Source organism: Mytilus californianus, unplaced genomic scaffold, assembly GCF_021869535.1.
Source record: "Mytilus californianus isolate M0D057914Y unplaced genomic scaffold, xbMytCali1.0.p SCAF_3, whole genome shotgun sequence".
Classification (NCBI taxonomy): Eukaryota; Metazoa; Mollusca; class Bivalvia; order Mytilida; family Mytilidae; genus Mytilus; species Mytilus californianus.
This window is the reverse complement of record NW_026262679.1, coordinates 92,174,564-92,189,203: the sequence shown is the minus strand read 5'-3', so window position 1 is coordinate 92,189,203 and position 14,640 is coordinate 92,174,564. Positions and strand designations below refer to the sequence as shown.

Below are 14,640 nucleotides of genomic sequence, written 5' to 3'. Positions count from 1 at the left end.
TAATATTCACTTGTTTAATAAATTTAACAAACTTAGCTACACAACTGGCGAGCTGATCCCATAATGATATGGTGGTTTTGTGTTATGTACCAGCCTAAGTGTTTAACGATTAAATACTTTATGTTCGGTTGAGGAACGAATGAGAACATAAGGCTAATTTATAATAAAACAATTTACAAAAAACAAATATGTCAGGTATAAACCAACGACAACCACTGGCTCCTGACTTAAGACAGGCATATACAGAATGTGGCGGTGTTTATTTTCCATAATCAGAATAATTTTGTCTCGTATTCTATATATACAGGTACTATTTACTAGATGTGGATCTGGTTTAATGTATTGTCCATGGTCAAGATGTTGAGTTGATTTGTGCAAATTTGGCACTTTTTGTTGTTAAAATGTTTTGATTTGATCTGGAAGTTTCAACTTACACACTATGAAACCTAATTGAAGTCATCACTTTCCCGTGAAAAGTACTTTTAATGGTTCAAAAATATTTTATCACATTTTATTTGTTTGCTCGGCTGAAGTGTCAAGCTTTAACAAATTCAAAACCTTTATTAATTTTTGTATCATAAATGCATAGATTTATTGAATAATGTTATAGTAATTGCAAGGAATTTGGGTTAAAAGGGGATATTCTTCACACAACTTTCTACAGTAATATTATTTATCACAAAGCAAAGTTTAGGAATTGCCCTTTACTATTTTCGGTTTGGCTTAATTTCCTGTATATGGATATAACGATTATTTGTATGCTTAATTTCCTGTATATGGATATAACGATTATTTGTATGCAGTTTCTCAATTATTGCGTCTCACGTTTTTTTGGATGAATATCAATTCATTGACAATTAGCTGATCTACACTAAAGTTATGTTCTGTCTGTACAGATTTACTCTTGATCCTTTTTATAACGTAATCATATGAAATCTACTCCAAAGTACAGCCACCGATACTACAGTGACCTTACATTCAGTACCTGTAACCATTCTTTGATACGACATTTGTTATTGTAGATATGCTTATACTTGTGTGTTTGTTATTTTACACATTCTGATATTAAAAAAAAAATTAAATGTTTATTCAGTACTGACTGTTATTGCATATCCACTGATTGAGTTTAAAAGGGGAAGTTTGATATCTCAATTAACTAGTTTTACCCCGATACATGTTCGTTTGCCTCTCTTAAGACAAGAACCTCTTCAGTGGTTACTTTTGGTTGTATTTTAGAGGTTTTGTCATTTGAGAAATTCAGTCTTAATGTTTCTTTGATAGTCTGTGATACACTCATTCGTAACTTTTCTGAATTTAAGCTTTGAATATTGTAAAGACACTTGTCTTTTGTTGAAGACCGTATTGATCTTTAGGTATCATTTTGTTTTGTGTCTTTGGGTTGCTGGTCCATTGACATATACCCCATTTTGTCTTTTATTCATATTCATCAATCTCATGGTTTACTGCAGTAGGATACATCTAATGTGCAGATGCCTCACACCCTACCCCAAGTCAGTAAGAAAGTCGCGAAGGCTGTGCAATTTATGTGTGTGGACTCGAGAAAGGATTTAATAGAAAGTCATCCGAAGTTATTTATTCGTAGTTTAATGTAACATTTGAAAAGATTTTAAAAAATATTCTTGCATATAAAAACTGAGGTAATCCCTTTTCAGTACTATCGGCATACAAATGACAAAAACACATTAATGCAAAAAGCAGACAGTTAATTTTGTCATCTTAATACGTTCATATTGTCAACAAATTGTATATGGTAGATTTTGTAGCCATGTAAATAGTTGTTCAATCTACATTATCATAAAACATTCATTGTTTATTTCATCTTCTTATTTAATTTTACACAATAATGATAAGATTCATCTTTAACATGAGTTATAAATACATTCAAAGACAATCATTTGCGTGGTTGTAGCATAGTTCCTATCATTGAAGAAGAATTTCAAAAAATAGGTTTTCTAGTAGTAAACAAGAATATTGTTCCAATTATTAAGCAATGTGTTTATGATGAATACCTAAATTATGTGTACCGCGCCTGAAAAACGTGTTGAAGACGGTATGTGGATGTTATTTTTGATGCTTCTTTGTGACAAGTTGCAATTATCTACTCGAAGAGGTGATGCTGATTTTAGATATATACGTCATATCACAAATATGTGGTTTTTGTGGTTGTATTAATTTATATCTGCTACTTGAGCAATTGTGCATCACTGTCTGATGCTGTGCATGAATGATCAGTATGTAAATAGCTTCCATATACAGAATTTACATCTGTGAAAATTGCTAAATGCGCTTGTAAACATTATTTATTACAAATTTTTGTGGGTGTGCATGATGCTTAAAATTTTAAGTATCATAACATCCATTCATGACATACATCTTATTATCTTTGACAACTTCTACGGAAGCTGAATGATTGTTTTTGATGATAGTAACGTTACGTATCGCCAAAGCTATGTGACCCCCATTGTGGTTGTCTATAAAAGAGTGGCCGTAAAAATGAAATGGATTAAAGGAAGACATAGCGACACAATAAACACGCAAGGCCAATATACAAACATCAGACGGCTAAGAGGAATAAGAGGGACCAATCTGCAATCGTTTGATATTGGATAATTTTCATCATGAATTTGTTTATTTTCTTTACACTATTTTTATCGGTATGTATGAAAATAATATATTTAATTTAATTTATTATTTGAAATTTGAATTTTTTTTTTTATATAGTACTGATAAAATCAAAGCAAATTTTACATCAATTTAATTTTAAAACAAAATGACAATCAATGGAAAGAAAAGTAGCAGATAAACATTGTGTATTTGATATATTTCAATATTGTGGTGAAAAAAAATATTTCTTTAGACGTTTCAGCCACTGGCATCTTTTTTTTAGTGTTTTCTCAAAAAAAAGACAGACCATTCTCCTTTCAATTTTATGTCGGCTTTTCCCTTATGCTATACTTTTTTGCCTCATTTTAAGCCCATTTTCATTCTTTGATATTTATATTTGCATGTTCAGACATTTTATGACGATTTTATTTTATTATGTGGTTTTCTTCAGATTGTGTTTGTACACGGACAGGAATCTACAACGATTGACCGAGAAAGACAAGGTACAGTTTCTAAATATTTTATTACTGAAAATTAAATTCATAGTATTTCATCTTAATATTTTATTGCCGACATTATGTCACATTCATAAACATGTAACATTTTTGTTTAAACTGGAAGATGTGTCTAAATAACAATTTTGATAGTTTTGGCTAATCCTAAGTATTCTACTTAGGATTAGTATTATGTATCAAAACAATGAATAAGAAGAACTTCACAAATAATTCTACTGATAACCTTTTAGTTAGAAACTAACTAATTGTGGTTGCTAATGTCTTGCGATACGAAATATTTTGTAAAAAAAAATTGGAAAAATACAAAATATACTTAAATTGTAAACTGTCTTAAACAGCAATGAATATCGCTAAATAACGTTTCGATATTTTGGCGATGTGTATTTTTCCGTTAAAGTTTAAAATTCTACTAGTTCGTCATATCCGTCTCGACCTTTTAGTGAAACAAATTTATGGTTGAATGATTGATTGTTGTTGTTGCTTAACGCCAATCGACAAATTATTTCGTGCAGATTCAGGACTAGATCACTTTAACAATCAATACAATAGGTAGGTAATGGCTATGCGAAGTGGGTCTTCCAGGGAGAAGGGTGAGAAATTTGGATTACCACTGTAAAATAAGGTTTGTTTGATAGGGACAGATTTTGTCATGCAACAAGTCAACTTTACATATCTTCGAGAATTGTTGCAACAAACTTTTAACGTGCAGAGAGCATTGCACTATCTCTAACCGGGGAATAAAATCTCATTTTTCCAAATACAACCGAACGTGACCGTTTATTTATAAGTAATGAATATATATATAGAAAATCGGACGCCCTTCAACATAGGTTTATCTGCATGACGGGAGAAGTCCAGAGGATCATGTTTCTTTACAAAAGTCAACCTTTGATGTTCGGGAAAATAGGTCACACTTCTTAAATATAATATTATGCATACTTGAAGTATTGCACACGGGAATGTTTTTAATCGTAGCTTATGATTACCCTTACGGAGCACCTGAGAACACCCCCGGTTTTCGTGTTTTCTATAATGTGTTTTGTATACTGTGGTTTATCTTGTGGTCGTTTAGCCATGGCGTTGTCAGTTTGTTTTCGACTTATGAGTTTGAATGTCCCTTTGGTATCTGCCGTCTCTTTTTTTTAATTATTAAGGCCTCACTGTGACTTTGAGATGAAGAACAGCAATTAAAGCGCTGTTCCTTTGCTTATTGTGAATTTTTTTATGTGCATGTACTGATTTTGTGTCATGGATGGATACCCCATATCCTTTGATTTTCTATGATTGATAATTTTTCACACAATGGGGTGCTATTATTTTTAAATCAACATGTAGTTTCTTCCTTTGTTATGTTATTGGTTCCTGTCTGATTAACAAATATCCCGTACCTACTATTTCCTAACGGAACGATAGAAAAAAAGGACACGGTCTTAAATGAAAAACAATATGTTTCGGCACAATATTAGCAATAACACAGTAGAAAATCAATTTTATTTTTTTCCGTTTTTATATGCCTACACATTACATGCTACAATATACTTTCATGTATTTTCCTAACGCTTTAGGTGTCATTTTATTTTCTTTATTTTTTGCATTTCGGTTTTTAACGGAATAGAGCGGTATTTAGTTTTGGATGGAAAAATAAAATAAAGAATTAATTAAATTCACTCAAACAACTAAAAATAAATCGGCTATATTATCATACACATACATAGTTGATGTTGTTCAAGATAGTAAACTATAATGTTTGATGTAAAAAAAGAGTTGAAAAGTCTGTTCTTAGTTAAGTTTTTATCAAACCATTTTCTTTTTAAACACTGTAGGCATATTTTGGAAGTTCGGTAAAAATTACGTTTTTTTGTATGACTGTGTCCTTTTAGTACATAAATGTTTAAGTTTACTTCATGACAAAAACGTCAAAATATATTAAAGTCTAGCGTAGTCTACATGAGTATTTTCTTCAATATTTGTTTGCATTATTACATTATTTAGAATTGGCGTTTGGTATAAGATATCGGATTGTATTTAATATATTTCTTTATTCAATCTGATTAAAAGTCAGATCTATCGTAACTCGCATAACGAAATAGATCTATATTTTAATCAGATTGTTCATAACCCACACTTGTGTTCATGATTTGAACTTATAACTTTATATTTTTTAGCTTACATATGTGCCAATTCAGTACTGGACTTAGTGTTTGTCCTTGATTCATCTGCAAGCATCTGGGAACCAGACTTCTATAGACAAATCAAGTTCGTAGAAAACATAGTGAAACAATTTGAAATAGGACCTGCCTACACACAAGTTGGGGCTGTCACCTATGGCCAAACATATTGGCACAAATTTCATCTAAACAGATTTAACGAAAAGAAACCCCTTCTGAAAGCCATCAAACGTATCCGATACAGACCTGGCTCTTACACAAACACTGGGGACGCTATAAAATATATGAACGAGGAAATGTTTACAGAAAACCACGGAGACAGATTCTTGAGTAGAAACATAGCTGTAGTTATCACCGATGGACGTTCCCAGGAGAAAAACAAGACAAAGGAAATGGCCTTGGCCGCACAAAGAAGGGGAATCAAAATGTTTGCTATTGGAGTTGGAAAGAAAGTTTCACAAAAAGAACTTCAGAATATAGCTAGTGACCCAGACTGGGAACATGTATTTGAAGTCGACAATTACAAAGCACTTGATTCTATCAAAGACACACTCACATCAAGAACATGTTATGAACGTAAGTTTTATTACTCTGGGAAGTTTCGTAGCTTATTTTTACTTATAAAAACATCACATTAATTGAAACATATGTTTGAAAGAAAACTTCAAATTAAAATTAAGGAGATGCGGAATGGTTGCCGATGAGACAAATATCCACAAGAGACCAAATGACGTAGATCTTAGCAACTATATGTGTGGTCAAATTACTGAAAATATCGTTTAACTAATAGTCAATATCAATTGTATTAAAAGATTTAGCACTTAAATTACTATACGCAAACTGCAAACCTGGTTATCTCTGCATTCTATTGTTGTGGTTTTTTAATGCTTTTGTTTAATCATTTGAAGTGAATATGCATGGATAAAGACTTTGATTGCTTGCAATTCTATTTGTAGTTACAACTGCTGGACCTCCTGTAACAACGCCAACACCAGCACCTCCAGTTAACGTATGGGATGAAAATAATAGAAGAATAATACACACAACACGGTGGAACCGTACTACAATAACTAAATGGACAGAAGAAGACGAACTATTAAGGCGTTTGGAGGAGGAGAGACAGTTAAGAGAACTTGAGGAACAAAGGCGATTAAGGGATCTCGAAGAGCAAAGGAGATTAAAAGAACTTGAAGACGAACAAAGGAGATTACGAGAATTAGAAGATGAACAAAGAAGATTAAGAGAGTTGAACGCAGAACAACAAAGACTTCGAGATCTTGAAGAACAAAGAAGATTAAGAGACTTAGACGCGGAACAACAGAGACTTCGAGATATTGAAGAACAAAGAAGATTAAGAGAATTAGAAGCTGAACAACAAAGACTTCGAGATCTTGACGAACAAAGAAGATTAAGAGCGTTAGAAGCAGAACAACAGAGACTTCGAGATCTTGAAGACGAGCAAAGAAGACTTAGGCAGTTAGGAGACGACCAAAGACGACAGAAAGAATTGGAAGATCAACGTTTACGAGAGCAAGAACAAGAACGTAACCGATTAGAGGCAGAAAAAAGGAGACTTTTAGATTTAGAAGCAGACCGTTTGCGCCGACAAGAGGAAGCAGATCGTCTGCGTAGAGAACAGGAAGCGGAAAGACTTCGTCGAGAACAAGAAGCAGAACGCTTGCGAAGAGAACAGGAAGCAGAACGTAGACGTAAGCTTTTGGAGGATGAGATGAGACGTAGACAACTTCCGTTTGGCAATGCCAATCGTTGGGGAGTAAACGGATTAGGTTTATTTAATAACGGCAGAAGAAATGGCAATATGGAGCTTACCAGCAGGGATAAACCTGATATGACTTTTGTTGTACCCGAATCTGCTAATGGTGTGGACTATAAAAAACTTTTTGGTCGTAAGTACTTTTTTTATCTCCGGTATTCTCAAATCTATGCATATTAAATTATTTAAAACACCATATCGGTAAGGAAGAGGTGTACACTTACCTTACGCATACAATTATACCAGCTTAATTACTTTGAAGCTCGAGTATTTAATCTATTTATAAATTTCGTAATTGTTTTATTACTTAGTAAATTATTTATCTTACTTAAACATCATTAATACTATCACCCGTTCATGTTTGTACTATACATAGAGCCCAAGCTTTATAAAATTCAATAATGGTAATCAAATCACTGACACCACATATTGATGCTTCAGTATAGTTTTAGAAGCTTGAAAAATATCGATTGCTTGTTTCGGATTAATATCGAATTCTTTCGTGTATTTTAAATTTGAGTTATCTTTCTTACATTATATTTGACGAAATATAGATTTGTTTTTCTAATTTCAGGTTGCAATGATAAGCCTGCCGATATTTACTTTGTTATGGATTCTTCTTCTAGCATCGGCCGACAAAATTATGAGAAGCAAAAAAGTTTCCTAGTTAATCTTGTTAGGAAATTTGACATTGGTTCAGATAAAACAAGAGTAGGAGTTATCCCCTTTAGCAACGATTACCGGGTTGCCGTACCATTGGGGTTGATCAATGACATCGGCGGTTTGTCGAAAGCCATACATAACATCCCATACAAAAGAGGAGGAACGCACACAGCAGCAGCCCTCAAGTACGTAAAGAATTTCGGTTTCGCATCTGGTACCTCTCGACAAAATGCTGCCCAGATTGTGATAGTACTAACGGATGGTTATTCCCGAGACCCGGAATCAACTAAACATGAGGCGAAAAAACTTCACGATGCTGGAATTAATACCTTTGTTATTGGCATCGGAGATGGTATTGACATGGAAGAACTCCGAAGCATTGCTAGTGACCCTAATGACAAACATTTATTTCTGGTTGACGACTTTAATGCACTAGACTCTATTAAAGATCTGTTAGTATCCAGAGCCTGTGACATTCCAGCCAATAGCATTGTTGGTAAGTAGACAATTGTATTGTTAAGAATCAAGCTAGATAGTAAAATGATATTTGAAAAATAATAATACATCAAAACAAACCAGAATGTTAAAATCATTTCAAATAAGAGAAAGTTACCGCAAAAATTATATAAAAATCCGAACGAAAAAATACAATCTAAAGGATAAAATATAAACTGTTTATAGTGTCATAATGGGTAATGGTTTTATTCGATTGAAGGTGCATTTACCTTTATCCAAACTTTTTCCTACTTTTCTGCATATACAAGTAGTGTTTGAGGATTCAGAAATAAAACCCTTTTTTATTTTCGGGATTTTGTTTATTATTGAGATATTTAAATTGAACTTTATTTATTTACAGTTTGTCAAACAGCTGGACCAATGGACATTGTATTCATGTACGACACCTTGAATTTAGGAAAGGAGCGAACTGACAGTATTGCAAACTTCATTTTTAAAGTAGTCGATGTTTTCGATCAACAAGCATTTAATAATATTATGGTACGTCGTTATATTGACTACTGTCCTATCGACACACAAACATCACTGATGCTACCTCGAGATTTCCTCAGTCTCAGAGGAGAAGTTCGTCCAGGAATGTATGACATATTGAAAAAGTTTATGACAGGAGTTCAAAACAAAGAATATAACAATGCAAGACCTGTAGGAATTACATTCCTTGATAGCAAATTAGATAATGTTGAAACTATTTTACCATATATCAAATCTATCTCAGATACCAATTTATTTGCAGTGGTTATCGGTCCTGAACCAAAATATAACACTTCCGAAATGCGCAATGTGTTGCTTGTTCCATCATATGAAGCTCTTGATGAATTGGTTAGACTTTTCTTGCGTCATTTTTGTACAACATTGTCTGACGTTAATTTCAACACTGTACCAGCACTGCTGTAAACAGATTACATATTTACTCCTATTTGAAAAAAAAATTGTGATCTCCCATTTTGTTTTTAAAGTGGTGTATTATTACATTTGAAATGCACTTGAAACCATTGATCATTATTGGTCAAAGCACCAAACTATTCCCTTTCCCATTTGTTCTTCAATTTTCAAAACTGTAATGTTTATGTAAATATGAAACGAAGAATTATTTTATTTTGTTTATATGATAATTTTGATTAGTTTTACCAGTTATTTATGCAACCTGTGATTCATAATAATTCCATGGTAAACGTTATGAAATTATCAATTTTTATATATTTTTATATGTGATATATTTTTATATTGTGAATAAAGTTATTTTTAATAAATTAGTTTGGTATTTATAGATTCTATATACAGCTATGTGTTCTATTTTCATGAAAACAATATTATTCTTTAAAACTCATACATTCTTTACCGGATTCCATGCAATCTTCATTTGGAGAGTCAAATAACTAAAGGTTATTCACAAAAACTATATGGACCTCAGATTTGCTTCGGTATATATACTTTTTGGGAGATGATCGCCAGGTCCGATTTCTTTCATATAAAAAACAACGGCTATGAATTATAAAACTAAACAAAATATTGCACCAGGCTGAAAACAAAATACATTTACTGTCTAAAAATATGAAATTCTATTTTGTAACTTGTCCTAGCTACGGAACGGTAATCTTCACATTTCGTCTTTTTTCTAAGGATCGTTAACACATTTCAAAATACTTTTCGATAACCTACACATATTCTTTATATCGAAATATCTCATTAGGTATATCAGGAAGTGTGGTTTGTATGGCTAACAGGAACACTCTATATAATTATGGAGATGTGGTATGATTGCCAATGAGACAATCATCCACCAGAGATCAAATGACGTAAATGCTTGAAATTATAGGTCTGACACCGTAGAGTCTTCAACAATGAGCAAAATCCAATTGCGCATAGCATGCTATAAAAGTCCCCGACATGACAAATGTAAAACAATTCAAACGGGAAATCAACGGCTTGATTGATGTACAAAGCAATAAACCAAAAAATAAATGATATACTGCAACAACCGATCATATCAGCACAGATTAACATTTTTTTAAATCTGTGTTATATGCAATTATGTCCCCTATACAAATACGTAGATGTGGTATGATTGCCAATGCTAGTATTGAAAGTAAGACGATATGCATTTTTATCAATATCAAAATTGCATATATCATAAAAAGATAAAAGGAATCACAAAAAATATTGCAGAAGACAACAGACCACACTAACCACTAACACCCGACTACTAAAAAAATAACCATATAAGACAAACAACAACGAACAATTGGACCAGATAGCTTCACTTGGTACAGGCACATACAGTGGTGAGGTTAAGCCAGCTTTACTTGCGCACAATCCTCCATCTTGGCCTACCTAGACCGTCAATTCATATGTGCTCACTACAATAGGAAGCTGCTATGTAAGTACCCTTATTTGAACAAAGCCGCCAAAGAAAACAAACAAAAATCTGTTACAAAACTCTTAACAGGTTTCAAATCGGCATCTTTGATGAGAAACCAGTGAGAAGTTAAAACCGCCAGACCATAGGAAGAAAGACCCATTTTATTTGAAATAGTGTATAGGTCATGTCTATAACCCTTGCTGTTGAAAGATGCAAGACCTTTCCCCTAGATTGAATATAGAATCTTTGCAATGTATTTCATATTTTTTACATTACAATAGGAGTCGACATGAGAAATACTGTATAATATTTAACTACAAACATTATATTTACAGACAAGATGCTGCTAATGACTGTAAAAAAATGAAAACAACACTTTATAAATTGCATGCGTCCGAATCGCTGCTTTGGATTTACCTTCACCAGGAACGCTAAGAGCCGACTATTTGAAAGCCAATATGAATAAAAGCCCAAACAGCTGAAGAGCCATATTACCAAACAAGACCTAAAATTAATATCCAAATACGTGTAAAGTCATCTTTAATATCACCTGCATGATCATAGTTCGCACGTTCGCATCTGTCATCCACTCTTAATCACTGTATAGTTTTCCTTTTACTGTCCATCAGGGTATTCGGCAACTTAAATGAATTTTTTTAACAATAGTGATATTTTTTTTGCAACTCACCTAAAATTAGTCTTGGGACATTATAATTATGCTGACGTGGGAGATTTAACTTGAAATCCATTCACTGGTTAAGGAGGAGTAACTGCAAACAAACAAATGAAAATAGACGAATTAAGATCTGTAAATTATAAGTAAACTCTCGGTGGACTAGCAGGAATATAAAGCTCTGACTAATTTTCTACCATTTTTAATGATTAAAAAGACAAAGAATTAAATAGAATTCTGATTTTTAATAGAAAAGAGTATGTCATCCCTTCTAAACTTAGACAGTTTACTGTAACACCAATTACAAGATCCATCATGATTTTTAAAGGCAAAACTGCAATTAATATATCAGTATGGAACAATTCTGTCAAGATTCATTCCATTTCAATGTAAGATTCGAGTTAAAATATTTTGAGTTTCTAGACGTCCGAACAAATTTCATGGTTCATGTAACTTGTGGGGTAATATAAAAAAAGCTATGATCAAAAATGAAAATAAATGGTGTCATAACTAAAACTTAAATTGTGAAAGGACTATACAGATCTGAGTAATTATCTAGTCCTTTTAAGACGGGGATGACAAGCAATAACATTATATAGACATACGAAGATGTGGTATGAGTGCCAATGAGACAACTCTCCATGTTTGACTTAAAAACCCATTTCGACTCGAATGAGGAGGTCGTTGGTTTGATATCCGGCTAGGGCGAATTAATGACTCTAAAACTAGTATTTGCTGCTTTCCCGGTAAGCACAAAACATTTATGGGATAAGAGCAAATAGATATAAAAAGATGTGGTATTAGTGCCAATGAGACAACTCTCCATCCAAGTCACAATTTGTAAAAGTAAACCATTATAGGTCAAAGTACGGCCTTCAACACGGAGCCTTGGCTCACAGACTGGTTGGCTTTGAGTCAAAATAATGTGTCCAGTCAGCTGACGTGTATTCCTGTAGACTATTACCTTGTAAGCAAGAACGTTAAAAATCCGACTCAAGTGTTTTGGTCTAGTACAAAGCAGGGTAAACTATATATTCATTTCTTAGGTCAATATTAATATGCATGTTTGTTTTCTCGCTTGAATTTTTGTTGAATGCCGTATGGCGACCTATAGTTGCTTACATTCACGTCGTTTGGACTCCAGTAGAATGTTGCCTCGTCTGCAACCATACAATATCTCCTTATTCCTATGTGTGATCTTTGCCATTGGATGTTTAACAGCCTCCAGTCAATACATCGTCCCATTTCCTCCTTTCTAAAGTACAAAAGAGAAATACTTACGAACAATCACTAGATACTGCATATATTTTGGAAGTATTATAATACTTTATATGTAACTCCCTTTCATGAAATAAGTTCTAACTTGCATGCTTTTAGGTTAGTTAGCTATACGACACCCAACTAAGTCCAATCGGACTAAAAACAAATAGTTGAAGATGATCAATTAGACATTTTGTGAACACATCAAGAAATATCCTTTCAGTTACCATGCACACGTTCAGATTAACAGACAAACACACATGACATTAATTGTTTGTCTTTTAACCAAACTTAAAGAATGTATAATTCAGCTAAATCGGATACAATCAGGCAGGTTATCTACATGCATTATATCGTGCGTTTTTGTATGATTGTTTGACATTTATTTTTCTTAGTACCATGCATTTACATTCTTATTATATGGCTTGTGACGATGCCATTTCCAAAAAAAAAATTTACTTTCTCATTTTTATACAACAAAAAGTATAAATTGGGTACAGGAGTACTTTGTACTTTATATTACTTGATAACGAATAATAGACGAATTAGCTTTTATCGTTAGATCTTCATTTTTTGTCAATTTACGGTACTTAGACCGCGGCGTCGGTAACGATTGTCTTATGATTATAACTGATAAGTAAATAGAGTTACATAATAGAATTGCATGTGCACATTAATAGACTTTTTAGCATACTTATTCAACTAACGTATAAACAAACAGGTGCAAAGTGACATGTGACCTGACCCTGCAAATAAACAAACAAAATGTTATTATTTTGGAATACTTTATTTATAACTCTTATATTGCACATGAGTATTGAAAACAATATCATTAAACATATTTCTACTATATCAACCTGGTAACTCATACAACAGCTGAATTTGTTTACTGTGACATGTTCAGGTGTTTACGATATTGGTTTATGTTTAAATATCTTAAGGGAACTACGATAACAAATTCTTTGCATTTTATAGTCTAATAGGCATATCATTATGAGATTATAAATATGACAATATTTGCTGTCATATCCGGAAAGAGTCAAGTTACTGCACAATTGGTACTTTTCCAAAGTTTTGTCAACATCAAGGTAAATAAATGAAAAATGCGTTCAACAATAACAATTGTTCACGTTTGCGCATGCCGCTAGAACTCTTGCAGGCAGGTTACAATCAACCATTAGATTTCATGGGCGCAGCCATTTTATGAGCATAACATGGTATTCAGAATTAAGAGTATAGCTAATCCTGATTGGTTGATATGTGCGCCCGTAATTTTTTGTTATTAGAGACTTCGTGCATTGTGCATTATACCAAAGGCCAAATAAATTATTTCTCTTAGCCCTAACGGAACTGAGATGTCTTTTAAACGCTAGGATGAGACGCGTATTTTTAAGTGCAAACTTGATAGGCATGGGAGATAAGTACAAATTACGCTAAGAAAAGCAACGCGAACCTATATTTTTTGGACCAAAAAATACTGTCCTAATAACTTTTCTTTAATTCTAGCAAGGTTTCGTTAAAAAAATCAACTTTCTAAAGTCTGTATCTCGAAAAAGGCTTTCATTGTCGCCTATGGGGAAATTAATTGTTTATTTCAATCTGCAAATGATTACTGTTATTCGTTAAACGGTTTTGCATTTGATTATATTTATAATGGTATATTGGCATTGAGTCATGAATTAATGAAGGAAGATAGTATAATGTTGAATGTTTGCATTATCATTGTAATGGTGGACACATTTCTTGTAATAAATTATGAAACAGAAACCATAATATCTCAGCGGCCTTCAATCTATGAAACGATTCTGAACATAAACTTTTATTTCCAGAGACACAAATCTTGCGCTAAATTCCTATATTCTTTTTCAGCTCTATCGTAGGTCTAAAAACGTGTACTACATGTTGGTTCTAATACCGTATAAGTTTCTGTCTTTGTGTGAGTTGTCTCGGTCATGTTGGTTATAACGCACTAGTTTCTGTCCGTGTGTGGGTTGTCTCGGCTATGTTGGTTATAACGCACTAGTGTCTGTCTTTGTTTGGGGTGTTTCGGCCATGTTGGTTATAACACACTAGTTTCTGTCCTTGTG

The 14,640-nt window shown here is 33.0% G+C and overlaps 1 protein-coding gene across 1 annotated transcript; it reads left to right on the top strand.

The window, feature by feature from the left end:
- The first annotated feature begins 2,214 nt into the window (after positions 1 to 2,214).
- On the top strand, positions 2,215 to 9,514 carry LOC127735434 (uncharacterized). The gene is made up of 6 exons (XM_052245594.1): positions 2,215 to 2,675; positions 3,077 to 3,128; positions 5,306 to 5,884; positions 6,265 to 7,215; positions 7,657 to 8,241; positions 8,602 to 9,514. The coding sequence occupies exons 1-6, from the start codon at positions 2,640 to 2,642 to the stop codon at positions 9,153 to 9,155; spliced, it is 2,757 nt and encodes a 918-aa protein (XP_052101554.1). The 5' UTR covers positions 2,215 to 2,639; the 3' UTR covers positions 9,156 to 9,514.
- The last annotated feature ends 5,126 nt before the right edge of the window (positions 9,515 to 14,640 follow it).

What these genes read in the sequence shown, in the direction of transcription:
- LOC127735434 (XM_052245594.1), top strand. Translation starts at nt 2,640, where the DNA reads ATGAATTTGTTTATTTTCTTTACACTATTTTTATCG. An exon ending in TCTTTACACTATTTTTATCG is followed by an intron (nt 2,676 to 3,076) that starts GTATGTATGAAA and finishes GGTTTTCTTCAG; the next exon opens with ATTGTGTTTGTACACGGACA. An exon ending in GATTGACCGAGAAAGACAAG is followed by an intron (nt 3,129 to 5,305) that starts GTACAGTTTCTA and finishes TATATTTTTTAG; the next exon opens with CTTACATATGTGCCAATTCA.